The sequence below is a fragment of the Myotis daubentonii genome, chromosome 2 (genome assembly GCF_963259705.1).
Source record: "Myotis daubentonii chromosome 2, mMyoDau2.1, whole genome shotgun sequence".
NCBI lineage: Eukaryota > Metazoa > Chordata > Mammalia > Chiroptera > Vespertilionidae > Myotis > Myotis daubentonii.
Genome location: NC_081841.1, coordinates 15,170,331 through 15,198,051, shown reverse-complemented (window position 1 = coordinate 15,198,051; position 27,721 = coordinate 15,170,331). Strand labels below are relative to the sequence as shown.

Below are 27,721 nucleotides of genomic sequence, written 5' to 3'. Positions count from 1 at the left end.
CAGAAACAGTATTGTTGCTTCTTGGGAAAATCTGTTCTGCACCGTTTGCAGTAGAATAACTGATGCATCATGAGTTCTGATAGCAGGGTTTGTTATGCAAACGCATCACAGGAAAGTAGTGCAGGTTTGGTTTAATATAATTAAACCTGTTACCTTGGCCCAACTTAACTATATGAAAGGTAAGTTGCTGATATCATGATACTTAATACTTAAGTGTCTTCAGCATATTATTTCCTGAAAATAAGGGGATAACCACAATATTATTATCAGATGTAAGAAAACTTAAGTATTCCCTGATATAATATGCTATCTTCTCTATTCTCATTTCTCTATTTGTCCCCTAAGTGGGTTTTATGTTTCTTTAGACTCTTAACCTAGAAGAATTCCCCCAGTCTTTTTTTTTTTTTTTTAACTTCTTATTTATCTGATTAACTCCTACTGGTATTATTTTACTTGTTTCTCTATTTCCAATAAACTGGAAGTTAACCTAAAAGCTTTCTTAGATTGAGGCTTAACATTTCTTAACAAATACTTTATGATTGACACTGAATATTTCATTTTGTATCATATCAGGAGACGCAGACTCCAGTTGTCTTGAATTGTCCAGTCTTGTCTAAGTCAATTATTTCTTTAGAGTTTATAGAGTTGTGAGTTTTTTACTCTAGCATGTCTTTACATTAATTAGCTGCCATTTCTCAATAAAGAACTTTATCTTATCAACTGGGTTGAAGTTCAGTTCCCTAAAAATGGCAGAGTCACTACTTAATTCTTTCTCTTTAATTACCAGATTAAGAGTTGGCGTAATAGTTATAGGTAGTATAGGAGGCAAATTAGATATTTTTTCTATGTATCTTCCTCCTTTTTTATTTGTGTATATATTCTGAGGACTCACGGAGTTTTATTTATTTGGAGTTAAAATTAATTAGAGTCATTAATCTTTGATGCAAAAGTAGAGAGCTCCCCTTCAAGCTGCCTTCTGTATTTTTTTACATGCTCTTTTAAACTCTTGAGCACTTACCCTTTTTGGTACAAGAAAATATCCCAAGTCCATCTTTGAATGTTTTCTGCTAAGAGTTGTGATTCCTTTTATTGATTTATAACTATTTTCTCTTGCTTGACATTAATGTTTCACTTACATCCTGCTTGTTTTTGTCGCCTGTCCTAAATCATGACAAAACACTTACTAAATTACCTGTTTTTTTTCTCAGGGGTACTTATGGAGTACATTCATACATCAAGAGGGTAAATCGTTATAGACGTGTTCTTTTTGCTCTATCTTAGAAGTTCTATAGGGCGGAAACAATAATTGTTATTGTGCCTTCTAATTAAAAGGAATGAACTAATTTGTACATGTAAAATGACCTAAGCTAGGAGTTTTGGCTTACAGATATAATGAAAAAGGCTCTTAGTTTATAGAAACCAATGGATCTTTGTTATAAGCATATAGTTTCCTCATTTAAAAAGCAATGATAGTTACCCTGTATTAATCCTCTACTTTATATTTTTTGTCTCCTTGGCTTATATTTTCCAGGAGAATTTTATCTACTAGTTAGCTGATGGATTAGATTTTATGAAGACTATTAAAGTAGCAGCCATCCTCTAAGCCATTTTTCTGTTCCTTGCAGACTTCTAATTTTTCTTTTTACAAAGTATTTTTGGAAGGCAACATATTTCTTTTAAAATTCCAAAGTAACTTTTTGGGCTGCAGTCTTGCAAAGATTTATTTTTATCACCAAATATGCTTACTAATACCACACAAGAGTCCTCGAATAGATGAATGGAATGAATTTGAGAAACAATGTTTTGTTTCATTCTTTTATTTTACTTCATTTTATTTTCCTTAAGGTACTAAACTATTGCTTTAGAAATTATGAAGTAATGAGGGAAAAATACAATAAAGGCCCCCCAAAAAGTAATCAATTAAAAATTTTTACCAGTATATTAGCTTAAGTCCACATTTTGTGTGTGTCATTAAATGTGATTGATATGTTGGCAAAGAAAGTAAAAAATACTTGTATAAATGTTAATCTTCTTAATTTAGAAAAACTGACTTCAAATTGAGATTGAATATCTGCACTTCAGTAATAATTAAGGGATGGGAAAAGGAACTTGGAATTTTCTGAAAGCTTAAAATTGTTCAACTTCTAAACAAACATTGCAAAAATACGTTGTGGTATGGGTAGAATCAGTTTATCTTTATTTTCAGTGTCTTGGTAAAAGCTTCAATCTTGTGGATTTTTTCAATTTAGGCCCTTGCTCCTGGACATCATAACTGTATTTATGTGGAGTGCTTTTTCAGAGAGCCTCTTTCAAACCCACTTGCAAATACAAGAGTAGGGAAACCATAACTGCCATGTTATCTGACCATAATGATAGGGACAGATTCCTAATTACATCTGTGAGTTAAAAGAAACACTCTAACTGTGAGGACGCCAAGATGTTTTCTCCTGATGTTTGCCTAGCATCAGAAGGACAAAATTTGCTAGACTTAAAGAACAAGCTGTAGATGTGCCAATTTAAGACCTGGATTTGTACCCAGTGAGGACTAGATATATACATACTGGTAAATCCTCATTATTTTGGCACAGTAGAAACACAGTGAAACTAAATGGTAGTTTTCCAAAATTAAATACGGGAAAAGTAAAAAAGTTTCTGACTACAATGTGAATATCACTGTTTTCTCTGCCTTGATTTTTGCCAAATTGTGTTCCTCTTTCCAATGTCAAAGGGATAAAGAAGATATATATTTTAGACACACTGTTGCACTGTGAAGTTAAAATAGAAATTTTTGTATTATAGATTCACATGAAGTATTGTGATTTTCTATGAAAGTAAAAAGGTCCTTTGAAATATAAGCAGAAAACTGTTATGCCTTAGTTTATAAAACTTTATGACAGATCTTAAAAATGATCTTAATTTAATTGTACTTACAAAGAACTTTTCTTTTTAAGGCAATGAAATAAAAACATATGAACACTTATTTGATTCCACAGAAGTTTGTATCCATAGTTTCAATTTTGAATTATCTAAAAGGGCCAAATACATGTAATAATTTTTCTTTCATCATTGAACAAAAACTTACTAAGAACCTATTAACAAAAATGCATTGATTTCCTAATATAATGCCAATCATTATTTTGTACCTTAAGGATACATCATTTGCTCTCATGGACCTCATAAAGTAGTAGAAATATTAAGAAAATAAAGTGTCAGAAAGTATTAAGATCTTGCAGAGAATTATATAATTGACTGATATGCAGAATTATAACAGGGTGGTAAGGGAATATGTGAATGGCTGGTTACTTTATCTTGGGAAATTAGGGAATGTCTCTTCAAAGGTAATAAATGTGCTGTATCTTTAATATTTAAGAAAAAAGTTTTATAGAGTTAATAGCCTTATTTTTTAAAAGTCAGTTTTGCTTAAATTATATTTTAAGTCCATATTTAAAGTAATCTTATCCTGTCTGATGAGGTTTTTAAAAAATTGACTCTGACTGCCTCCCATGTTTCAAGAATTGTTTTTCACATGAAATTTAAATAATTCAAAGGGTGCTATTTTTAACAGTACTTTTAAGATGCATATGAACCTGAGACATCCGTAATAATAATCTAAGAGACTGCCTAACAATTTGTAATTTTTTATTGCTACCTCTTTAACTCTCTTTATGCCTTGTTGTATCATTTGACTGTGAAGAAATATGAAAGAAATGATGCCCATATCAAGTGCTCTCAAATATTATGCATCTTGTGCTTGAATGTACTAGACTCTATAGCTTTGTTTTGGCCAGTTTACATCGACATCAACTATTTGTTATTATTTGCTTAGCATTTGGTTGAATCTTTTCATTTTAATACTTATTTGGTATTGTCCAAATCAGTATCTTAATAATTCTCCAAAAGTTTAACCATATAATTTTAGCCCTTATAATCTAGCCCTGAAAAGGACATAGAACCAAATAGTGCCAGTTGATCCATGCCCTACGAGTGGTCGGCAAACTCATTAGTCAACAGAGCCACATATCAACAGTACGATTGAAATTTCTTTTGAGAACCAAATTTTTTAAACTTAAACTATATAGGTAGGTACATTGTTATTAACTTAATTAGGGTATTCCTAAGGCTTAGGAAGAGCCACACTCAAGGGGCCAAAGAGCCGCATGTGGCTCACGAGCCGCAGTTTGTCGACCACGGTCTAGGCTACAGGAGGCTTCATTATTGGGTATTGTATAGTGGCAAATATATGTGGGGGAATGAGATCAGGTCTCATCAGAAATGCAGATTTTTGGGCTGTATCTTATATACCATTTTCTAACACCCATTTTCCAATAATTATGATAGTTGGTATTTACTCACAGCTTTTCATTGCAGCAAGTTGTTTTTATGAGCAAAGACATATTAATTGTCCAACCCAAAATTTCGGTTTATTTGGCAATTCTTTTTCCCAAAATCTGAGTGAGATATTGTCATTGAATGATCGTAAGTATTTTTACTACATATAAAAAAAATTTATGGATGTAGAACAACTTCAATAAAGAAAATACTATTTTATTGTGTAGGTGAAGTTACTGGCAAAGAAAATTATCTACTCATATTTGAATCTGCTAGTGAATTCAAAGAATGACCTGGCTCTGGCTCATATTCTCAATATTCCTGATAGAGGACTTGGAAGAGAAGCCTTCACTGATTTGAAACATGCTGCTCGAGAAAAACAGATGTCTATCTTTCTGGTATGGATATGTTCCATTTTCAGGATTTTTAAAATAAAGACTCTTTGAACAGTGGATCCGTGTACCTTGATGTAGAATTCTTGTAACTGTGATAAAATAACTTTTAAATTGTTACTTTATGTCCTACTGTGAGGTGTTTTTGAAAATCCATAGTGTTTTTATGTTTTTGTCATATCTTTCCAATTTGGCAAGGAGATTTTCTCTAGACGGTGTTTTTCTACATGTATTCTTTAGAGTGCTAGCCAAAGGCAGAATGCCCCTGTTACATGCTTTTTGAATTAACGTTTCCAAGAGCAAACCGTTTGGAAATAGTATATGTCTTTATTGGATATACATAAATTCATGTTTGTATTTAAAAACCTTTGGGAAGTCCTGCCATAAAGAAATTTTCAGTTAACCTTGTTATTTAATCTGTTGTTTTCTAAGTTATTTTACTGTGGGACTTTTACTCAGATTATTGAAATTTCGTAGAATTTGTCTTTCTAAGGGAACACTCTGGAAAATAGTGCTTTAGAATATTGTTTGGGCAGGGATGCTTTTATGTTTAGTCATCATATGTGTATATTTATCATTGTAAAGGCAAGGCCTTTTGAACTACGCATGATCAAATAATCCTAGGATATGAAACTAGATGGGACTTAGTGATTATCTAGTCTAAATCTTTATTTTGCATATCCAGAAGTTACAGCTTGGGAGAGTTGAATTAATTGCCCTATCAACATAGTGGACACTGAAAACTCCTTTGTCCTGTGCAACAATTCCAATAGCCAGTAGTCAGCCTATATATCAACATATTCATAAACCAATTATTTATAATCAATGATATACTCTTATGAACATACTTAATTTGTCCCCTAACCTTTGCTTGCATGAATTCTGCATGGCACCTGTTTCTTTGATTACTTGCTTCTGAATCACTGTGTGGTATATGAGTCACAAAAGCGCTTCACTTGTATAGCCAGAATCATGTAAATATACCCAGCTTCATAAAATAAATTGCTGTTTTAACTTATTAATCATTAAACATAACAATCACTCGTTTTATTTCGTAGGTGGCCACATCATTTATTAGAACAATGGAGCTTGGAGGGAAAGGATATGCACCATCACCTTCTGATCCTTTAAGGACACATGTGAAAGGATTGTCTAGTTTTATTAATTTCATTGACAAATTAGATGAGATTCTTGGAGAAATAGCAAATCCAAGGTAATGATTTTTTTTATAAATTACTAATGTGTGTTATTACTCTATCTTTAAAACTTCATAGAATCAGAGGTAGAAATATAAGAGCTATTGAAATGGTCAATCATCAGACCAAACAGTAGGAAGAAGAATAAATATCTAGATGAATAAAATATAATCATGTGACCTTTCTCGCTAAAATTTGCTTCTCTATAATTACAAAATTTTTGCCAAAGTCAAAAGACATGTTTAAATTAATTCTTTTTAGAGAAGAGTGTTTACCATTTGTCTTTATCTGAAAGAAACAGATTTTTGAGGCCTGGGAAAAAACCTAATAGATAATTCTTTTCAAAATTTCTTTTTTAAAAAATTTTTTTTATTGATTTCAGAGAAGGAAGGGAGAGGGAGAGATAGAAACATCAATGTTGAGAGAGAATCATTGATTGGCTGCCTCCTGCACGCCCCCCACTGAGGATTGAGCTCACAACCTGGGCATGTGCCCTGACTTGGAATCCAACCATGTTCATAGATCGATGCTCAACCACTGAGCCACGCCAGCCAGGCTCAACTTTTAATTTAGCAATAAAGGAATCCCATATCAAGAATGAATAAGAAAATTCATGGAGAGATATGAATTATCTATTCTATTTTCTGTTAGTTTTTTTGGCATAAGTTTTTGATTCATCTGAAATTTCTGTTTTTGTGATATTGGAAATGAGAGATTATGTTTATAATCTTTAAGATTCATTTGTAGATGTATTGGATGGTGTGTAATTTTTAGATTAATTTGGGTGAGGCAGAGATGAATTGTTTATGCTAGCAATTGTGGTACTTCACTGTCAATTTAGTTGTTATGCCATTGCATAGTACTAATAAAAATAGCTGGTATTTATTGAATATTGATTATGTGTTAGACATTGTACTGAGCTCTTTATGGGGATTATCATTTGATTACTACAACTTTCCATGGTAGATACCGTATAGGTACCCAATTTAGAGAGGAAAAACTGAAACACTGGGATTAAGTAATTTACATGGTTATCAATTAGCCGAACTGGGATCTGAACTTAGACAGGTCTGACTCTGGAACCATTCCCTTAACACTATATCTTATTTCAGGAAACTTCTTTCCAATTCAAGATTCTGGGGAGAATTTTTTTTTATGATTTTATTCTGAATTGCATCCTTTTCTCTTTTTATATGGCTATCCATTACAAGGAAGTAAATTTGGAAGAGGCTTTTGATATGACTTGCAGTCAATATCTGTGATATCATCTCCCAGATAATGTGTGGCTGATCATTTCTTCTGAGTTAGCAGATAATTTTAAAAAATATTTTATTTTAAGCAAAGCAATATATGTATATTATGGTAAAGTCAGATAATACAGACTTGTAAACATCCAATTTGTGTGTGTGTGTTTTATATTTACTAATTTAAATGACATTTTAATGCAGCTATTTTTGATTTTTCAGTTAGATGTTATGTATTAACTTCCTATCCTGGAAGATAAGAATTTGCAACCCACTCACCAACTTCCCAGCACTCCTTCCCACCAGACACAGACACACACACACACACACACACACACACACACACACACACACACTTCTCTTCCTTCATCCTTCAAGTTATCGCAATCTTTGGTCTTTTGAGTCCTCAAATTGGATCATTTCCTCTCTTTTCCCCATTCTAAATCTATATTTCAGTGAAATTCAAACCTCTTTCCTGAAATTCAAAAATATATCTTTATTTATATATGGGTTTGTTACCTCAAAGGCAAGTCAAATTTAACATGTTCCAGATTAAATCTTCATCTTTCCTTGAATACCTGCTTCTCCTCCTGACTTGATGAAGCCTCTCTCCCTCCCGTCACCCAAGCAGAAACCTGAAACTTGTCTTAAACTCCTTTTTCTCCTTTCTCTAACCCTTCAGTCACCAAGATCCATCAATGCTTCTTAATTAACATTATTTTTATGTTCTTTCTGTAGCTACTACCTTAATTACATTGTTTATACTTCCCGTTTTCAGATTTTTCATTCTTTCTTGCCTGGATTTTTCCCCTTATTTCTGACTTGTTCATTCTACCTCCAATCTTGAGTTGCCCTATCCTGGTGTCCTCACTGCTGCCAGTGATCTTTCTGAAACAGCAAATGCTACTTCCATGATTAAAACCTTTTAAAGATTCCAAATGAGGATAAAACTCCAGAAACCTCAGTATGGTATATAAATTCTATGCACTTTAACTCCTGCCTGCATATCCGCTCTGTGTCTCAATGTTAATACTTAGAGATAAAAATGTATTGAATTCTTGTAACTGAGATAAGTTTATACTACTTGTCTTATAATAGGGTGGTGGTGATAAGAAATCACAATAATCTTTGAGTCTAAAGCATGATGGGGAATAAATAGGCTGACAGGGAAGAAATCCAAGAATCCATTCTCACTCTTATCTCCCCACTGCCAGATTTTCATTTGGCCATCTTGGCTATAGTTTGGCTGCATTTCTGCCCTTTGCCAGTAGGTGCCACCATAAAATGCATACTGTACTTTCAACTGAAAAAAAAGAGGTTTCAGGTTTCATAGTTCAAATGTTTAAAGTAGTTGTTCAAATGTTTAAAACTCTGTATTTCAAGCTTATTACACAACAAATCTTCAACACACCTGAGTTATATATATTGGACTAAATGTTATGCATTTATAGAATATTAAATCTGGTTCAAATTTTCTAGTTCAGAATTTCATTTAAACATATTTTGGAACCATTTTGAAAAATTTTATGTAGCACCTTTAATTATATTTAACTAGAGGCCCGGGGCATGAAATTAGTGCACTCGGGGCAGGGGAGGCGGGGTCTCCTCAGCCCGGCCTGCGGCCTCTTGCAGTCCGGGAGCCTTTGGGGGGGATGTCTGACTGATGGCTTAGGCCCGCTCCCCTTAGCTCTGTCGCGGAGGTGGGAGAGGCTCCCACCACCGCTGCTGTGCTCACCAGCCATGATCCTGGCTTCTGGCTGTGCGGCGCTCCCCCTGTGGGAGCACACTGACCACCAGGGGTCAGCTCCTGTGTTGGGCATCTGCCCCCTGGTGGTCAGTGTGTGTCATAGTGACCGGTCATTCCGCCGTTCGGTTAATTTGCATATTAGCTTTTTATTATATAGGATTGTTATAGATTTTTAAAAAATCTCACCTGAGGATATGTATTTATTGACTTTGGAGAGAGAGGAAGGAAGAAAGAGAGAAACATCTATGTGAGAGAAACACTGATTGGATGAAACCCCTCCAACCTAGGTATGTGCCCTGACTGGGAATCCAACCCTCAACCTTGTGGTGTATGGGATGATGCTTCAACCAACCAAGCTACCTGGCCAGGGCTGAAGATATAATTTATTTTAGTAAATAGTTACCAAATTCATGAAGATGGTGAGGAAAAGCCAATCAATCACTCTTTATGGTAGAGAGTTGGCAATTACATTAAAGTATTGCCTACCAATCATTTGTCTTTATTATTGCTTATTGTTCTCCTTCAGTCACTATGTTTTGATACAAGCTTGGGGTTTAATGTGTTTTTCTTCACTAGCTTCATTTTTTTTTCTCTTTCTGCTCCAGGGCTTTGATGTGATGCATTTAGTAGTCAGGAGCCACAGTTTACCTTTCTCACCTAAATTCTATTAATGTTTATCCAGCAGAGTCATAATGTGTCTTCTGGGAAGCCTTCCTGAATACTTCCTTGTTCTCTGCCCTTCTCACTCAAACTTTCTCTATTCCTTTAGTATCTCCTATCGTATGATCAATTTTGACCTTTTAAAGAGAAAGGTTTTATTCATTTTGTATTTCTAGTGCCTAACACAACTGTCCTGATGTCATTTGAGTTAAAACTTCAGGAGTTTCTAGGCTTTAGAAGTAAGTGTTTGAAATAATAAGCCTCTGTGTTGTTGAGCAGATATTTGAAGAGTTAATGGTTGGCTAGTGCATAGTGAATGCATAGCAACAGACTAGGCATGACACTGGTGCTTGGTGTATTTTGCCAGGGGTCAAAATATTGACTTTGACAATTATTTTAAGTACAGGTCTTATATATATATATATTTTTTCTAAATAAAATACAATCAGTGAATTATATTATTTTAAAAATTTAGCATATTTGTTCTCGTGAAAAGAATGAGAAAAGGGAGGCAAAGGTGAATTTTACCTGATATTTAAAGCTTTCTTTTTTGGTGTGGTGTTTTTTTGTTGTTGTTCTTATAATTGACTAAGACAATCTATCATATTTTATTACCCTTTTGAATCTTTTCCAAAATGTTTCCATTAGAGATTAATTCCCAGAAAAAGCACATAATGTTGTGTATTCATTTTGGCTATATTTCATCCAGTTATGTCTGTGCTTTTAATTGAAAATTAAGAAAAAATTAGCTGAAAAAGAAAGTGCCTGCATACTTAAAATAATTCCTAGAGTCTACTGATTACGGTTGTATGGCAGACTAGGTCGGCTGATTGACCCTTCCTTTCACAGTAATTAATAATGCTGGATAACATATTTTTTTAAATGCTTCTCAAATACATTGATGAGCAGGCAATTTCAATGAAAATGCAGACAAAAACTAGAGGAAGGAAGAAAGCCGGAAAGGAAGTCAAAAAGGGAAGCCAGCTTTTATTTTGAGACTATTTGCTGAATTTGGTGATTTGGAGTCTGTTCTTATAGCCACCAATGTCTGCGGGACAGGCGACAAAGTCAAAGGACTTCCCAAGGTGAGGAGCATCTTAGGACATACCCATCCTTCACGGCTACCTCTTCAGTGTAAAATAAATTAAGACTAAGGGTTTTAACCTGATAAAGGGTTTCTGTGAAAACCTACTTGATGGTAAAATATTTTAGCATTATATTTAAGATTTAGAATGAGTTCTTGCTCTCATAATTTTTTTTACATAGTATTAGGTGCCCATTTCACTATAGTAAGGCAAGAAAAAGAAAAAGGAGATAAAAACAATTGAAAAGGAACAAGTAAAACTCTAATTGATGATATGATTATATATGTAGAAAACTCCAAGAATCAGAAGAAAAATGATTAAAATTATTAGTAGAGTTTATCAGTGTTTCTGGGCACAAGGTTATTAAACAAATAGCAATCTTTCATATTTTATTTCTTACACCATCACCAAATAGAAAATGTTAAAAAGTAGCATCGAAGAGCCCTAGCCAGTTTGGCTCAGTGGACAGAGCGTTGGCCTGCAGACTGAAGGGTCCCAGGTTCGATTCTGGTCAAGGGCATGGATCGATGTTTCCTTCTCACATGGATATTTCTCCTTCTCTCCCCCACCCCCTCACTGTAAAATCAATAAAAATCTTTGGGCGAGGATAAAAAAATAATACGGTTCCTTTCTCAAGGAGCTAATTTTTTCATAAAATGTTTCCCAAGCTTGTCTAGTCATAAGAATCACCTGTGGTACTTTTACAATAATGCAGCTATTTAAGTCCTTCTCTGGAGAGTGTGATTCAATAGGGCAGGATCTGGAATTAATCTTTTAAACTAATGCTGAATATTTTTCCTTTTTTTGGGTGGGGGGAGAGTGGGTGGTACTTGGAGGTTTGGGGGAACTGCAACCCAAATTTATTCAGGTTCAGGCTTAGTATAAAGAAACAATTGAGTTCAAGTTTTTGGCCATAGTTGGTCCAGTCTCTGGTTTGCTTTAGATCAGTGGTTCTCAACCTTCCTAATGCCGCAACCCTTTAATACAGTTCCTCATGTTGTGGTGACCCCCAACCATAAAATTATTTTCGTTGCTACTTCATAACTGTAATTTTGCTACTGCTGTGAATTGTAATGTAAATATCTGATATGCAAGATGTATTTAGGCAACCCCTGTGAAAGTGTCGTTCGACCCCCAAAGGGGTCGCGACCCACAAGTTGAGAACCGCTGCTTTAGATGATCAGGCAAATTTGGGAGACACTGGTCTAATGTACTATTGCATATTAAGTCTGTGCAGTTTTTTTCTAACTTCCCTTTTCTACTTGGACCATCTATTTAAATGTGAACAATTATATTTCCAATGATTGTTAGGGAACCTGGCTTGTTCCTAAAACATAAAGTCTGGCAATGAGGCAGTGAGGATGAAAACTTTAATTCCTAATTTCCTTTCTGGCACTATAAACTTCACGGAGAGATTGAACAGCTTACTCAAGATAGAAAGTGAGGGAGCTGCGATTTGTGCTCAGGTAGTCTGACTCCACACTCAGACCACACCCCCTTCTCAACTGGCACAGTGCAGCCTTTCCACCGGGACAGAGATCCCCTGACCTCAAAAAAAGCCCCCTTCTGTTGTTGACACTGGTAATTTCTTTCTTGTAATGGACCCAAATCCTTCCCTCTATACATTTCCCACATTGGTTTTTGGTCTGTTACCTAGAGCAGGAACTGCAACCCAAATTTACTCAGGTTCAGGCTTAGTATAAAGAAACCTGGATTCAGGAGGTTTTATAAAACCTTACCTGTGGGCCGTAGTTGGTTGAGTCTCTGGTTTGCTTTAGATCCATATTAACTAGCTTGCTTTCCTCTTTCATGTAATCACTCTTCTCATACTATAGTGCAATATTACGTGTTCCAGGTCAGTCTCCTTCCCCACCACCTCCTTCCTAGCCCAGAACAGTGCGTATTCTTGAATAAGCTACTTAACCATTTTCTCATCTGTGATTTAAGGGTAATAATACTTACTGAATTGGTTTTAAGATTAAAGTGATGTAGGATTCTAGGTATTCAGTGAAAGGTAGCTTTTGTTACCTTAGTTGTGTCGAAAGATACATATTTTAAGTATATTGTGTATGTATAACTGCATCTGAATCTGTCGTCATATATAACTAAATTATTTCCCTTTAGCTTTCAAAGAAAGAAAGAAGTAACTTACCTTGTTGAAATGACTTACTTTGTAATTTTACTTCTAATGGTTCTCATCCTTTTCTTAAATGTGTTACTGTTTGATTTTTAAGAACAAATCCATAATCTTTGAAAAGTGTTGATTAGCTCTGAGAATTATATTGTCAAGCTTATACACACATTGTCATTTCTAATACTATTATAAAGGCAATCTTATTTCCATTTTCAGCATTGCAGGGAGTCGGATACTCTCTGTGATAAAGATGCAGGTGATTAAAGGCCAGAACAACAGGGATCCTTTTTGTAAAGCAGTAGAGGAGGTTGCTCAGGATTTGGATTGGAGGATTAAAAATATTTTCAATTCTCAACAAGGAGACTTATCTGTTAGCACCACTGACATCAGTCCTGCACGGGTAATGAGCTTTTTATATTTTATTATCCTTTTATATAAAACACCTCCTCTTCTATTTGTTGTGGAAATGGTTTACTATTGCTACTTAAGTCAGAAGAATGTGTTTCCTGTGTTACGTTGTTGACAATTTAAGTTCTCAATAGGATTATGTAGGATTATGTTGGAGTTGGGTAAATCTTAACATCTTTGGACCAAATTGACTGTATTTGTTAAAGTAGGGCATTGGATAATCTTCAGTATCCCTTGGAGCACTAGCAATTTATAATTCTTGATGGATACTAAGGTGTTCTGTCATATTTTTTAATATTATTCTTCAAAGCAATTATTTTCCCTTTGGTTTCTCTGGTTCTGACCTCAGTACTAGGCACTTAATAGAAAAGCAACAAAATGGTTTCTATTCAGTATTTTATTTTTCTTTTACAGAATTTTTCTATTTCTGTGATGTCTTATTTTCTACTTCCATTGCAGCGTACTGTGAACATTCAGAATTTCTCCTATACTTAGAAATCTCTTAACTATATATTCCTAGAACATTCACCTCTCTCTCTTTTTTTTTTTTTTACCGAGATTTTTGAACATTATGCAGCATTATAACTATGGTATTATAGGAAAAATTTTCTACCTTGCTTTTAGCTCTAGCACACAATTCTGGAGTATGTGTTAAAATCCATTTGTTACAGTTTAGTTATTCAAGTAACAAAAGCCCCTTTTCATTAGTTGTGATTGTGACAGGTAGTGTATGAAGAAGGACTTTTGCTTATTTTTTATTACTTATTTTATTCACATCCCCTGGGGACTATTTTTAGATATTTCTCAATAACTGCATGTTTTTAGATTAATTTGATGGGGGAGATTCTGAGTTGTTCTCCATATATCCCATGTACATTAACAGTTCCTGTGACTGGCTTGGCTCAAATGACAGCCAGGTTATTACTATCAGTATAAATCAGGAATTGTCACAACTCAGATAATTAAGAGCATCAATCTCTCCCATTTCCAGTCACAAGAAATAAAAAAATGCAAGCAACCTGGTTCTTAATTGTATGTTTTTCACCAAATCAGAAATCTTTGAAAAATGCGATTCAATAATTCCTCCGTGAGGTTAATATTAAACAATATGGACTTATCTGGTGCTAATGAAAAATATATATGTTAAGCACTAGGTTATGATAGATAATTGGTTAAAGTTCCAGTATGGGTGTGGGTTATAGCTCACCGAACCTGAGCCTGAGTCAGCCAAGTAGAGAAAGGAGGCCAAGACCATGTTGGTGAAAGCCGAGAAGTGCCCCAGAAAGGGCAGCTTTGATATCGAGGTATAATGTCCAGCAATCCTATTGGTTAGGCACTCTAAATACCTGTGTTTTACCAGTGATTTAACTGAAGCACATTAAGGTTCAGCAACTTTCCCAGACTTACACAGCACATACAACTAGTAAGTTGTTATCAAAATCAGACAGAAATGCCTTCAGAGTCTGTGCTTACATGTATTTACGTATTATATTTTATCATACATTTTTGCTTATTCTTCTATCTCGTCACTGAGTTTTTCCAGCTCTCCTCTTTTAATCTGCTTTTTCTTAATCTCCACTGCTACTATCTTCTTCACTTTTAAACTGGATTATTACAGTCTCTTAATTTGTTCTGTCTTCAGATTTAGTAACATTCTTACCCTGGAATATGTTTTACACATTGCCATCACTTTTCTAAAATCTAAGTAGTATTGTTTTACTTCCTTGCTTAATAAACTAAGAGATTTTTAACAGACTGACTTATAACCTCTTTGCCTGATACACAAAGCTTTTCTAGGCTCATGTCATGTAACTCCCTCTCTATTATCCTATTCTTCAGCCATATCATACTCCCCGGTCCCTGAAAATACCTTGCTCTCTCCTATGCCTTTGTGTCTCCTTCTCTATGAAGCCAATCTTGATTCCAGGGTAAATTGATCACTATCTTTTGTGTGCTCCCAAGGCACCATGTATATCTTATGTTAGAAATAGCACTGAGCACTGTGAATGCAATTATTGCTTACTTATTTTATTAAGGAGAATGTGGGTTCCTTGTGGCAGCAGTTTTTACCTTGGTGGTCTTATCTTCAAACACAGTATGTACTGATCAATGATTACTGAATGAATGAGAATCAACTATAGTTTTTCATTTTTGCATTTGAGTAGATCTTTCTAGCCATTTGTGGGGTTGGTATTTAGATCACCAGAACCTCATCTCTCTTTGGTATAAGAGAGAAAAATACTGAGAAGTTAAATCCTGAGGGAGGTCGCATAGGAAGGCAGTAGCTAAATTTTCTGACTTAAAAGCCCAATGTTATTTTGACCGGAACCTAATGTCATCCTTTTTGATGATACTATTTTTTTGTATTCTTTTGTGCTTTTGGAAGTTGATAAAATTGATTTTAGTATGGCTTGAGGGAGAAATATTCTCATGCCTGAAAGCCACTTCTTATGGATGATCTTTTATTAAACAACAGAGCAGGAAGGAGAACCGTGGTGCATGAAACGGAAAAGTGACTGATTGACCCAGCCGGGATGATTATAATGTTTACTTAAAATTATTTTTTGTTCAAGCCAAAATCTTATGCCATAAACCATGGCACTGCATACTGTGGCAGAGATACCGTGAAACTTTTACTAGTTCTTTTGGATGAAGAAGCAGCCAGTGTTCCTACTGAAAACAAAGCAGAGCTTTTATATGACGATGAATACACCATTGATCACAATGGAACTTCTATTCTTACACTTTTCAGGTAAGTCATGTGGAAGCTATATGTATGTGAATGTTAACTCTGAGGAGTTTTTGAAAAAGCACCTCATTGATTATAAAACAAGTGCATGCTATGGTAGGAAACGTGGAGATTATAGATAAGTATGATTAGAGAAAACTGAAGTTAGTTAAAAGGAAATTGAACACTTGAATGTGAGTTATATATGAAAAGGTGTATTTTGTAAGAGTATGGCAGGTGTTCTTTTATTTATTTTTTGTTTTTTTTGCTTTGGAAATATTTATTTGGTTTGCTATGTGTGTCAAGAGCTTTGCTAAATGTTTTCATTTATATTATATCAGCCCTCATAGCAACCTCTTTTAATAATATCCTCACTTTTTAAGTGAAGAATTAGAGGCTTGAGAGGTATGTTAAGTAATTTGCCCAAGAGAGCTAAGTTAGCAAGCAGCAAAGGTGTCTTTCTCTGAAGCCTGGAGTCTCTGCTCTAAGGACTGTGCTATTCTGCCTGAGAAAAAGAGAGAGCATTGCACCTAACTCCCATTGGAGTTGACATTTACTGTTTCTTCCTCACATTGTGAAGAAAAATACTAAACTAGTGTTGGTATTTCATGCAAGACATTGATACTATACAGTTTTGACAACAGTTAGATCAAAATCCAGTAAGTTGATAATATTTTCAATTAATGCGTGTTCATTTATAGAAACATTAAAAATTTTAGAACAACCATTTTAAATCTTAGAACAACCATTTAGTGCATTGTGGAGAATTTTTACAACGTCATACTATTATTTGATCTTTTCTATTTTCTGCTTGAGCTACTTTTTAGAAATCTAATTTTAGTCTAAAATTGTTCATACACATCCATGCGTGATTGCTTCATGCAATCTCTCTCCTGTGCCTCACTGTCTTTTGTCTTTGAAGAGAAAGGTTAATGATCTACAATTCAGTTTTGTCCTATAATTCTTTTAAATGTTGTCTTCTTCACCAGCTTCCCATGATTATTCTTTACTGTTGGGCATAATATAATTCTTTCACATTCTACCTTAGAAATGCCCAAATATTTTCCTAACAGTGGAAATTTATTTTATCAGTGATTTGCTTTCACCCTGTGTCAGAATCCCAGAAATGAGTATAAAGAAAATGACTCTTTGTTTTTTTCTCCTTTTACCTTCTGTTTAACAAGGTTTACTTTTTAGGTAGAAATATAAATGATTTAAATTTTCTCTCATTCTACCATTTACTATTTTGTGTTAATAGAATATTTTAAAACAATATTAATCCCACATCCATTTTAGGAAGGTATTTTTCTGTATTCAGTCATGTGGCCAAACACATTTTAATTGTTTGCAATTACCTTGGCACTGCCGTTGTCCTTGTGTGCACAGGTACCCTCCATGGTAAAGTAAATTTTTAATGGTCTCCATTGAAATGATAAAATTAAGGACAATGTGTATAAATATAAAGTCAATATAAGGTTATAAACTAGACTTTCTTAGAATGAACTATCTTTTAGTCTTATATAATGGTTTTTTGAGTCACAGGGGTTATGTCTCTGGCTCTGTGGAGCCAAACAGGAACTTATTGGGGAATCCAGGTTTCTCTGGCTCCAAAGCTCCAGTATCTATTTCTCCATTGTGCCTTCTCTAACCCTTCTTCTTATAAACTATGCTTTTCTCTTTTGAATTCCTCTGCTATGACACTTAGCCTTTTTCATTTTGAATTTTAGTTAGGTGGGTGTCTTTTTTTTTAACTTAGACTTCATGAGTCCTGAATTCAGGGCCAATGAATGAATAAACTTTCTATTCACAGGATGTTATACAGTGGCTTACATATAGTAGAAGCTCAAATATCTAGTGACTGAATTAATTAAGCAAATTATTAATATTTAGAACTGTCAGAATAGGGATACTGATATTTTTATATAATATTATATAGATTCAGTAGTCTTTTATTATATAACTGCTTTTGTGTAGGAGAGGGTGAAAACTAGATTTTAGAAAGCTCTTTTGGTTTATAAAATTTTGCTTTATTTGGACATAGATCTCCCATACAAGTGAATAATTCTTTGGTGAAACCACTAAAAGAACGCATCCACAAGTCAATGGAAGAGAAAAAAATTAAGGTACAATTTAATGAATTATTGTGAAAATGATAGAAATTGTTTTATTTTTAGAAGAAATATATGAAATTGAACTGGGTATAATAAATATACATTGTGCATGGAACAATAGGAATTAAGTGGAAAATGGGTTATGACCATTTACATACAGAAACATTTCTTTTATATAATCTTGGCTAATCTGTCTCTGACTTAATCATTTCATGGACCTAAAAAGGAAAGGAATAAGTACCGGCTACCACTGAGTGTTCAAGAAATATCTGCTCAGTGAATGAAGGGGAAAATAAAGGAATATGTTTTCTCATTTACATTTCTGTATCTTAAACTGAATCTTAAGGCTGCATGATTTCAGTCTAAAGGCATACTGGCAGAATATAATTAATTATAGATTTTAACAAAGAGAACATTTGACATGGTTCATTGATTAGAGCGGTTCTTTATATTTTCATTTTGTTTTCCTGTTCTCATTTGAAACATTTGTACCTATAAGTAGTCAATGATGTGTTTTTCAAGAGCTTAAAATTTTTTTTGGTCTTATTTTTCAAAATGAGACTCAATATTAACTCATTCATTTATTCAACATACATTTATTGAATATCTACTATGTGCCAGGTAATCTTCTATGGTGGGGAATTCATTCATTTGTTTAACAAATTTTTCCTGTAAAAGTTATAGTTATCCTTAAACTGTCAAACAATTATTCATCTTGACACAACTTTGAGAACTCTAAATTGTATGTTCTTTATATTCCCATTTAGAAAGTTAGTTCCAATTAGCAAAGCTTTTAGTTTTCATCTATTTCATTTATATATCCCAACCCCATTTAGTTTATTTATACATATTAATAAGTCTTATATTTCCATTGATTATTAGTAGTTGCTAATAACTAATACTTGTGGAATACATCATTGAGTTTTATACAGTGTTTCTGTGAATAAAATTTGTCAACTCTTTGTTATATTAACTGTAAGTAATGTAGTTAAGGCATGGGATTTTAAAAAACACATTTATTCTTTGGACTTGATTAGAAATGTAACATATAAATTCTTTAACTTTTTTCCTGCTATGGATACTGACAGACTATAATACTTTTATTTAAAGATCATTGAGATATTTTGTTAGAACTAAGTAAATCAAAATGAAAATATCTGAAAAAATGAAAAGCGTTTGGTTTTTGTTATAGAAATTGGTAAGTCAACTAATTAATATAAAATGCACAGATAAATTTAATTTATAGAGAAATTTAGGAAATTTGGGGAGTAGAAAAGAGATTGTCTAATCCAGTCTCATTTACAAACTAGGAGACCAAAATCCTGAGAAAGAACCTTATTCCAGATCTTATAACTGCCATGATATATTATTCTATGCCAGTGTGCAAAGCCATGGTTAAATACTAATGGGATTATAATTACATTGCTTTTGGAATTTAGTAGTGGAGCTGGCTTAGCCTACATAGTCTGAATCAAAATGGCAATAGGGAATTGAGGGAATTGGTGTTTGTGATTATATTTGATAGTACAGTATTCTTTATAAGAGCGAAGTGTGAAAATAATTGGTTTAGCCAGGTGTACAGCTGAACCATGGCCAGATAGAGTACTTATTTGGAATAATAAAAAAAAAATGTTGCTAATATTTACTACTGAGTAACTGTGGAAAAGTAGTTTAGCAGCTAATTACCTTATTATCCTGTTACTTTTGCTCTTTTGGCATACTTTTTTTTTTTTTTTTTTTTAGTCATGGAAAGAATATATAATTTACACTTGAAAAACTGTCTTGGAAAAAGCACTCACTGCAAAGGTAGAAAAATATTAGAGAACTTAGAATGTGGCTGTTGTAGATGATACTTGATTGTGAAATATCCATGTCATTATAATGGGGCAAATTAACTTTTTTTATATTTTTGTTTCCTCATTCAAAAATAGTAATAGATACTCCTCTGAACATAAAATCCTATTAAAGCCATTATGGAAAGTACTTATTAATATACTAATTTTAAGTCTTCAAGTCTTATGTCTTAGTGTAGCTTATTAGGAAACTTGTCTATTATGGGCAAACAAATTTTTCTATGAAGGAAATCGGAAGCTTCTTCCAGAACCTTTATGGTTTTGGTAGGAACCAGTAGAGAATGTTTTCTCCCCATTTCCAAGCAATTTATACAAGTACTCTTAAACTTTTTTTAAAAAAAAATTAAATTTATTGGGTTGACATTGGTCAACATGAACATATAGGTTGCAGGTGTGGTTTTCTATGTTACAAGATCTGTATATTGCACTGTGTGCCCACCACCCAAAGTCAGATCTTCTCCTGTCACCATATATTAGGACCTCCTTCTCCCTCCATCCCCTATACCTTTTCACTAAAAAATTTTTCAAGGAGATACTTACCTCCTTATATCTCTGTAAATAAATTTGTTTCATTCCTTCCAGCTTGATGTAGCAGTATTTTCAACATCAGGCAAACTGAAAGGTCATATTTATGGGCCGTTTTCTTATATGTATGTCAGAATTATCATCAGTATTAACTGACCTAATAACTTAAGTGAGCTGATCGGGAAAATACTGGATCTTTAAAACATGGAGTAATCGAGACAGTGGAAATTTGGACTTAGGTAGTGTGAAAAAATTGACTGCTATAATGGTACCTTTGAAGCTGTCAGGCAGTCCAATACACATGATGTTAGGAAATTCTTAATCAAATATCCAGGTTTAACCTTTAGGGTATTAGAAAACGCACTGTATATTCAAATTAAAATGGATTTAGTTCAACTCATAGAATTTCCCTCCCCTTAAAATGAGATTTAAAATGAGTACAGAATAGTAAAAACTAGCAAATATATTCACCAAGAGCAAACAACATAGAATAATGTAATTAGATATAATAGACTTCAAAAATGATGGCCAAGGACAGAAACGGAAGATTTCAGAGTGTAGAGGCACAGCATGACTTAATGACTTAATCTACTCTAGTATTCAAATATACTAATGAGTTGACAAAATCCTGAGAATTATCATAATATTTCCAGAACTGAGGAGCCAACTAAATGTGTGTGTTCTTGTTTTTCTTCGTTTGTTTTGGTTTTCTTTTCCTTTCTTGCCAGAGAAATAGTAGAAATGGCAGCTGCATTGTAATGTGGATAAATGTGGAAAAGGAACCCTGGGACTTACTAGTACACACTTACTCTGTTGTGACCTACTGAATTGGGGAAATGATGCAAATGATCTCCTTCTATTTGAATGAGAAACAGTCCCTGAGCAGGGGTAGCAAACCTTCTTAGAGTACATATAATCTATAATAATAAAAGTATAATATGCTAATTAGATTGGACGTCCTTCCAGACAAAGCTGGGGCTGCAAGGGAAGCCCAGATCCCAGGTGCTTGCCTGTGGCTGGAGGGAACTCTGGGTCCTGGGTGCTGGAGGGAAGCCGGTGCCTACAGCCAGGGAAAGGAAGACCTACTCTTGCATGAATTTCATGCATCGGGCCTCTAGTGTGTAATAAACTCTTAGAAGAGAGTGCAGAACCCAGACATTTTTTTCAAATTGTGCATTTTCTCAGCTGAACCATACTTCTGCCTCTGCCATTGCTCTGGCTACAGAAAAATGAAGGATAACAAAGTATGCAGCCTTCAAATTGTAACTGAAGAGAAAATAAAATGCTCTCGAATAAGGAGGGAACAGAATCAAGAAATCACTCCCAGACTTGGATGGAGGCTTCTGTTTCTAACTAGGATATAGTAGGTCATAGCAGAATGCCATTTCTACTGCAAAACAAAATAAAAGGCAGAAAAAATGGGGAAAATATATCTTAAAGACATAGACAAGCTATGTAACCAGAGTAGTTTAAATAAACTAAAAATTCTGAGGTGAGCTAGCCATTATCAGCTGTTTCTTCCCTGGGATTATTTGCCAGTGTGGGGAGCGACCCGAGGATTGGTATTGGCCCATATAAAGGACCCTCAGAGGAAGAGAGGAACCAACAAAAATCTTGGGTGTCTTGAGAGGTTGGCAACAATTTGGAAACTTCAGGAGCCCTGAAGTTTATTTTTACCTAGCACACATATGCCAAATTTCCGGAGCTGAGAGTAAGTCTAAGGAGCCTCCATCCAGTACACTGACATCAGCTGTGATCTTGAGGCAGCTGGGAGACAGCGCTCTGCTTGAGGAGCGGGACCTGCCTGGAACACAGATATCTCCTTCTCAAGATATTTGCCATATTCGGACATGAAGTGAGATGGAAGGCCCAAGAGCACAGTGTAAAACTCTGAAGAGCAGAGGCCATAGACATACACAAGGCTTTCAGCTGAAAGCCTAGAGGGCCATTCCTGAGGAAAAAGAGCCAGAAATTGAATATGCGTTATGACTTCTGCAACCCAGCTCTGACCCAGCTCAGTCCCTGACTACCTTCACTGTGTCTGCCTAGCAGATGCAAGGGAAACCCTTCATCTGGAGCCTGTGCAGTTCCTTTATACACAATATCCAGCATTAAATAAAATATTCTGGAAATGAAAAGAGGAAGGAAGATTTGTCCTTTAGTCAAGAGAAAAAACTAATAAGTGATCCAGATATTAGAATTAGCAGACAAGGAATTACATTTTTTTTAATATGTAAAAGATGGACAAAATGGAGGAGAAATTGGAGAATTCCAACAGAGAATTAAAATCTATAAAACAGAGCCAAATAGTCATTTCAGAACTGTGAAAACGTTGTCTAAGAACTCAATAGATGAGTTTAATAAATTGGACATAGCATCGTAGCACAAGTGGACTTAAAGATAAGTCACTAGAAAAATCTCCAAACTAAAGCAAAGGGAGAACAGAATAAAAAAGGAAAAGAGAAGAGCAGGATACAGAGAAAAAGTCTAGCATTTGCCTATTTAGAGCCCCAGAACAGGAGGAGAAAGTAAGACGGAAACAATTTTTGAAGATATAATGATTGTAGTTTTTCCCAAAGCTTAATTGACTTCACATCAGGTGGTTGTTAGTAACAAGACATGGGGAACACATGTAAGGTTTCCTTTACTAATACAGAGTTACATATGGGTTCTAATATTATGGACCCAGCAAGCACAAATATCCCAGAGTACCTTGAGAATCCATTTGTAGCACACAAAAGTGCCACAGGACGTGAACTGTAGATTTTTTCACTAGAACTTTCTATGGAAATGTTCTGTATTTGTGCTAACACTGTAGGTGGTAGCCGCATTTGGCTACTGAGTGCTTGAAATATGGCTACTGCAACTGAGCAACTGGATATTTTAATTTTACTTAATTTAAATTAATTAGCTACACATAGACAGCATATTAAACACCTGCAGTTCTGGTAGATTAGAGATACCCACGAATGCAATAACTAGAAACCCATAATAAGTAGAGGAAACGGCATGCTAACCATGATAAATTATAATAAATAGGATTTAAGTAGGCAGAGAGAATGGAAGAGAGCATTTTAGGCTGAGCAAACAACCTGATGAAAGTATTAGATTGCTTTACAGGTAAAAGACTGTGTATTGGGCAGTTGTACAAAATACGTGAATAAAAAATGTGGGACATGGTTAAGGGAAGTATGGCTTTTGTGGTTTTAAGAAACAATTACTTTTTGTAGGGCTTATTGTAAGGATATGTGCACGAGAACCAGAGAAAGGCAGAATATTTAAGAACTTGAAGGAACAGTTGATGTTGCACAGTTCTCGGTGCTTCTATGGGATTTAGCTTTTCTCTGCATGTATCCTCTCTCATTTCCATACCAGTGGTTTCATTACTTTATTGAACAGAGTAGAGTTTACTCTGTACAGATTTTTCTATCTCAAAGCTTTTGTCCTCAGGGTGATTTGGCTATTCTTTTTTTAAAAATTTATCTTTATTGTTGGAAGAGTTATAGATATTCCCTATTAAGCTACTCTTTGCCAGTCTACTTCTCTCATTTCTCTATATGTGGTTTCCTTACTCTCTTTTAAAGAGTAGAATCTATTTTACTACCTCCACACTTTTTGTACTCATGTGTCTGTTTCCTCATACTTTTCAGTTGCGTACACCAGTTAGAAGTCTGTTTTAATTTTACTTAATTCATTTAACAAACATGCATTAAATGCTTCTCAAATACCAGGCTCCGTTCTAGACATTGGAGAAACGTTAGTGAACAAAACAGACAAAAGCCCCTGATATTTGTGGGTCTGGGGTGCAAGAATCTAAATGGAAGCCCCTGACCTATCCCTGCACCCTTCAACCCTGGTTCTGTTCCATACTCTTAGGAACACTCCCTCAAGAGGTGTACATATCACTCTCCATTGCCCATGCCATGAACAGTCAGCCCACGAGCCTAGAGGAAGAGACTAGTGCCAACCCAGTGCCTAGGACAGTTTGTGCAGAGAATTCTGGGCCCCAGGTACTTGCAATAGGATCTAAAAGCAAGGAAGAATCTATTGACTGCAGCAAAAACACATTTAGGGCAGTGAAACAAGGAAGGGCATAGAAGAAGCAACAGGAGAGCCTAGACTGGGCTGCTTTGGCTCACTGGGAAGTCAGAGAAAAGGGGGCCTTGGAGACAGGTTTGGGGGTGAGCCCTGGATGAGTTGCTGCTGCCCATTGCTCCCCTGCTTGCAAGTGTCGGGGGCCCTTGGAGTTTAGGAGATAGATGTCTTTGGGAGAAGGAGAGAGGAAGGGGATGGAGGGGCGTGATCCCTGGAGGCAGAGCTCTGAGAGTGTGTTTCTTTGGATATGTTTTGGTTTTAAATAGGATGGTCAGTTGGGGTCTCTTTGAGAAGCATAGACTTCAAGGGAGTCAGCAGCATTTTTCATTAGAATGAAGATGGGATTTTTGTATTAGACTGAAATAGAAATTCAATTAGGAATTGAATTTGTTTTGGTTGAAGTAATGAGTACCTACTAAGTGTCAAGTGTACTAGACATTTTATACCCTTCACCCTAATGAATCCTTGCTCAACTCTAGAAAGCATCATTTTCCAGACTCGACAGCTAGGAAGTAACAGAGCAAAGGTTTTTATTCAGGGGTAAGACTTCAGAGTTTATGCTATTCCTAAAGGGTAAATAAAGGCAGAGTAACTCATACAAAGATAATGCTACTCCTTAGGTCAAAATATTATCTTTCTGCTATTTAGCAAAGTAAATGAAATTTCACTGAAGAATAAATGGATCATATGATATATTTATAAATTCATACGCCACAAGGGTAGCAAATCTATTCTTTTAAAAATGTGATAATATAAGAACAAAAAGATAAACTCAGAGTATTTATTTTTAGTTACATATTTAAGAGGTTGGTTAGGAATAATTTCCTTTTCCAAACTTGATCTATTTATCGGGATAACGGCTTAGAACTTTCCTTTTCTTTGTAATATTCTGAGAGTGCCTGCAACTTTTCAATATTTTGACTCGTTTTAACTGGAGTCAGGCTTTCCTATGTGAAGTACTATTTTCCCCAAACTGGGAACCTACTAATAATTTCAATTTAAAAAGAGCTTGTGGCAAAAGGACTTTTCCAATTCTTGGCAAGTTTGAAGTTCATTGCAATTTTACTGTGGATAGAAAGCTTTCCAAAGGGGGGAAATCACTCTACAAAGGAAAACTTTCAATCCTTGTCTCTCATGTGACTGGAACATAAAATGATTTTAACAGCCATGTATGAATCTGGACATTATTCTTAGTTGTTTAGGACTTCAAAAGCACTTTCAAGAGGGAATTGTTTTTGCTTATTTGTGATTCCAAATCAAATACACAGAGAGATTTGGAAGATTGGCAACAGGAAGTAATCTCAGTTCTATGTAGCCACTAATCTTGTGCACAAAAATTCAACTTTTATGAACAAAGGAAAAGCATTCTCTTTTAAGTTATAAATACAAGCCAATGTAGCTTGTATTGTTTTAATAACTAAAATGAAGACGCTGATGGTAAGCTCAATTTTTGAGCTGCATTCCAAGAATCATTTTAGAGTTGGCCTAATTCAACGAATTTCTCACTCTACTGTCTTCATATATGTTATTACATTAATAACTGCATAGTATCAACATAGATCTAACATTTATGTAGCCCTTTCATGTATTTAACCATTTAATCCTGGCCATTTTGTGAGATAAATTTTATTCCCACTTATATGTGGGTAAGTGAGAAGTTTAGAGGTTTACTGAACATCGTCTAGTTAATAAGTGATAGAGCCAGTGTTAGAAGCCAGGTGTTTTGACAGCAAATCTGGTGCCTTTCCCTTCACATCATTGCTTTGTGTGCAGATTTCTTAGCTGGACATTACATTGTTGGCTCCAGTCAAGTTCGTGATAAATTAAAATCTCTAGATCTTTTTCATATGTTGTTTTTAAGTTAGGCTCTCCTCATCCTGTACATCTGTAATTGATATTTTGAACTTAAATACAGGAATTTGTTTATCCTCATTCATTTTCATCTTATTATTTTCTACTTAAGGTTCTAGCCATCTGAGATATTTTCAATCTTGATTTTGTTATCCAACTTATTTATTATTCTTTCCAGCTGTGTGTCAGCAGCAACTTTTATAAGTAGGATGGCTTCTGATTATAGAAGCCATCCTAATACTCTCTTTAATACACTATGTGCCTATCACTAGTTGGAACTTAATAAGTAGTAATTAATTAAAAAAGTTTTTTGTGTAGGGTAAGGAAAAGAAAACCTATATATAATCTTTTGTACCTAAGTATTTCAAGACTATCATAGAACTGTTGTGGTCCTCTGTTATGTTTTGATATGTTTATAATATTTTTCATGGTAAAAACAAAACAGTTGTTAAATATTTTTCTTTCATACCTGAATCCAGTCTCAGGATTTTAAGAATCTATTGCCTTGTAACTCTAGTTTTCTGAAATTGCTCCTGATGTCACTAAGGTTCAAAAATTTCCTGAGGAGAGGAAATCTAGTTATAATAAGGAGGGCTGTACCTCTTATTTTGTAACTGTATTTACATAGCAAAGAAAGGTTGTTTTTTTTTACTTAGATGTATGTTAAAAATTAATAAAAATAGCGCAGTTTTCTAAAATTTTTTTTGTGCTAAACACGAGATTGAGAAAACATTGATTGTACTAAGTAATATAGTTATTGTATTTTTACTTAGAGAATTTTATGGGTGGTGCTGACTTTGTGGTGGGAGGCTAAAGTCCCCCTAAGCCGCCCATCACTATCTGGGTACTATGGGAGTGACCCTAGCCAGCCACTTAGCACTCGTTTGCCTTGATGCGCTTACCATACTCTGTAACTCTTTGTAAGCAATACATTTATAATTCTCTATAAGCAATGACTCTGGTGAAATGAAAGAAAATTATGTAAAACAATAATGTCAACAGTTACTACTGGTTTTACAGATGGGAATTTTTAGATAATGTTACTATAATAATGATCTGATGTAATATAGTTTATTTTATTAGCCAAATTCACTTAGTAGTTTTGTTAATTGCTTTAATTCTGTATTTATGGAATTAATAAAGTCCAGAAAAGGCTAGTTAAAATCTTCAGTTATATTTTTGGGCATCTCATGGTAGAAACTCTATTACAGTAGTTGCATTCATGTGGATTCATGAAGCTATGGGATTGTAGTTTCATTATTGAGCCTACTCTAACTTTAAAAAAATAGTTTTGGTCTTTTGCATTTTTACATTTTAAAAAAAAATTTGTATATTTTTGCGCTCAAATGGAAGGTACATTCCA

At 34.5% G+C, this 27,721-nt stretch overlaps 1 protein-coding gene across 4 annotated transcripts in view; it reads left to right on the top strand.

Annotated features, from left to right (window-relative positions):
- PARPBP (PARP1 binding protein) overlaps window positions 1-27,721 on the top strand; it is a 44,225-nt gene that overhangs the window by 12,264 nt on the left and 4,240 nt on the right. For 3 of the 4 annotated variants that reach the window (XM_059681829.1, XM_059681828.1, XM_059681830.1), the window contains 5 exons: window positions 4,557-4,727; window positions 5,780-5,934; window positions 13,004-13,187; window positions 15,769-15,947; window positions 17,965-18,046. In XM_059681829.1, coding sequence (XP_059537812.1) covers window positions 4,557-4,727; window positions 5,780-5,934; window positions 13,004-13,187; window positions 15,769-15,947; window positions 17,965-18,046 — 771 coding nt within the window. Of the gene's footprint in view, window positions 1-4,556; window positions 4,728-5,779; window positions 5,935-13,003; window positions 13,188-15,768; window positions 15,948-17,964; window positions 18,047-19,777; window positions 19,841-27,721 lie in introns of all 4 variants that reach the window. The other variant, XM_059681831.1, reaches the window with a different exon arrangement.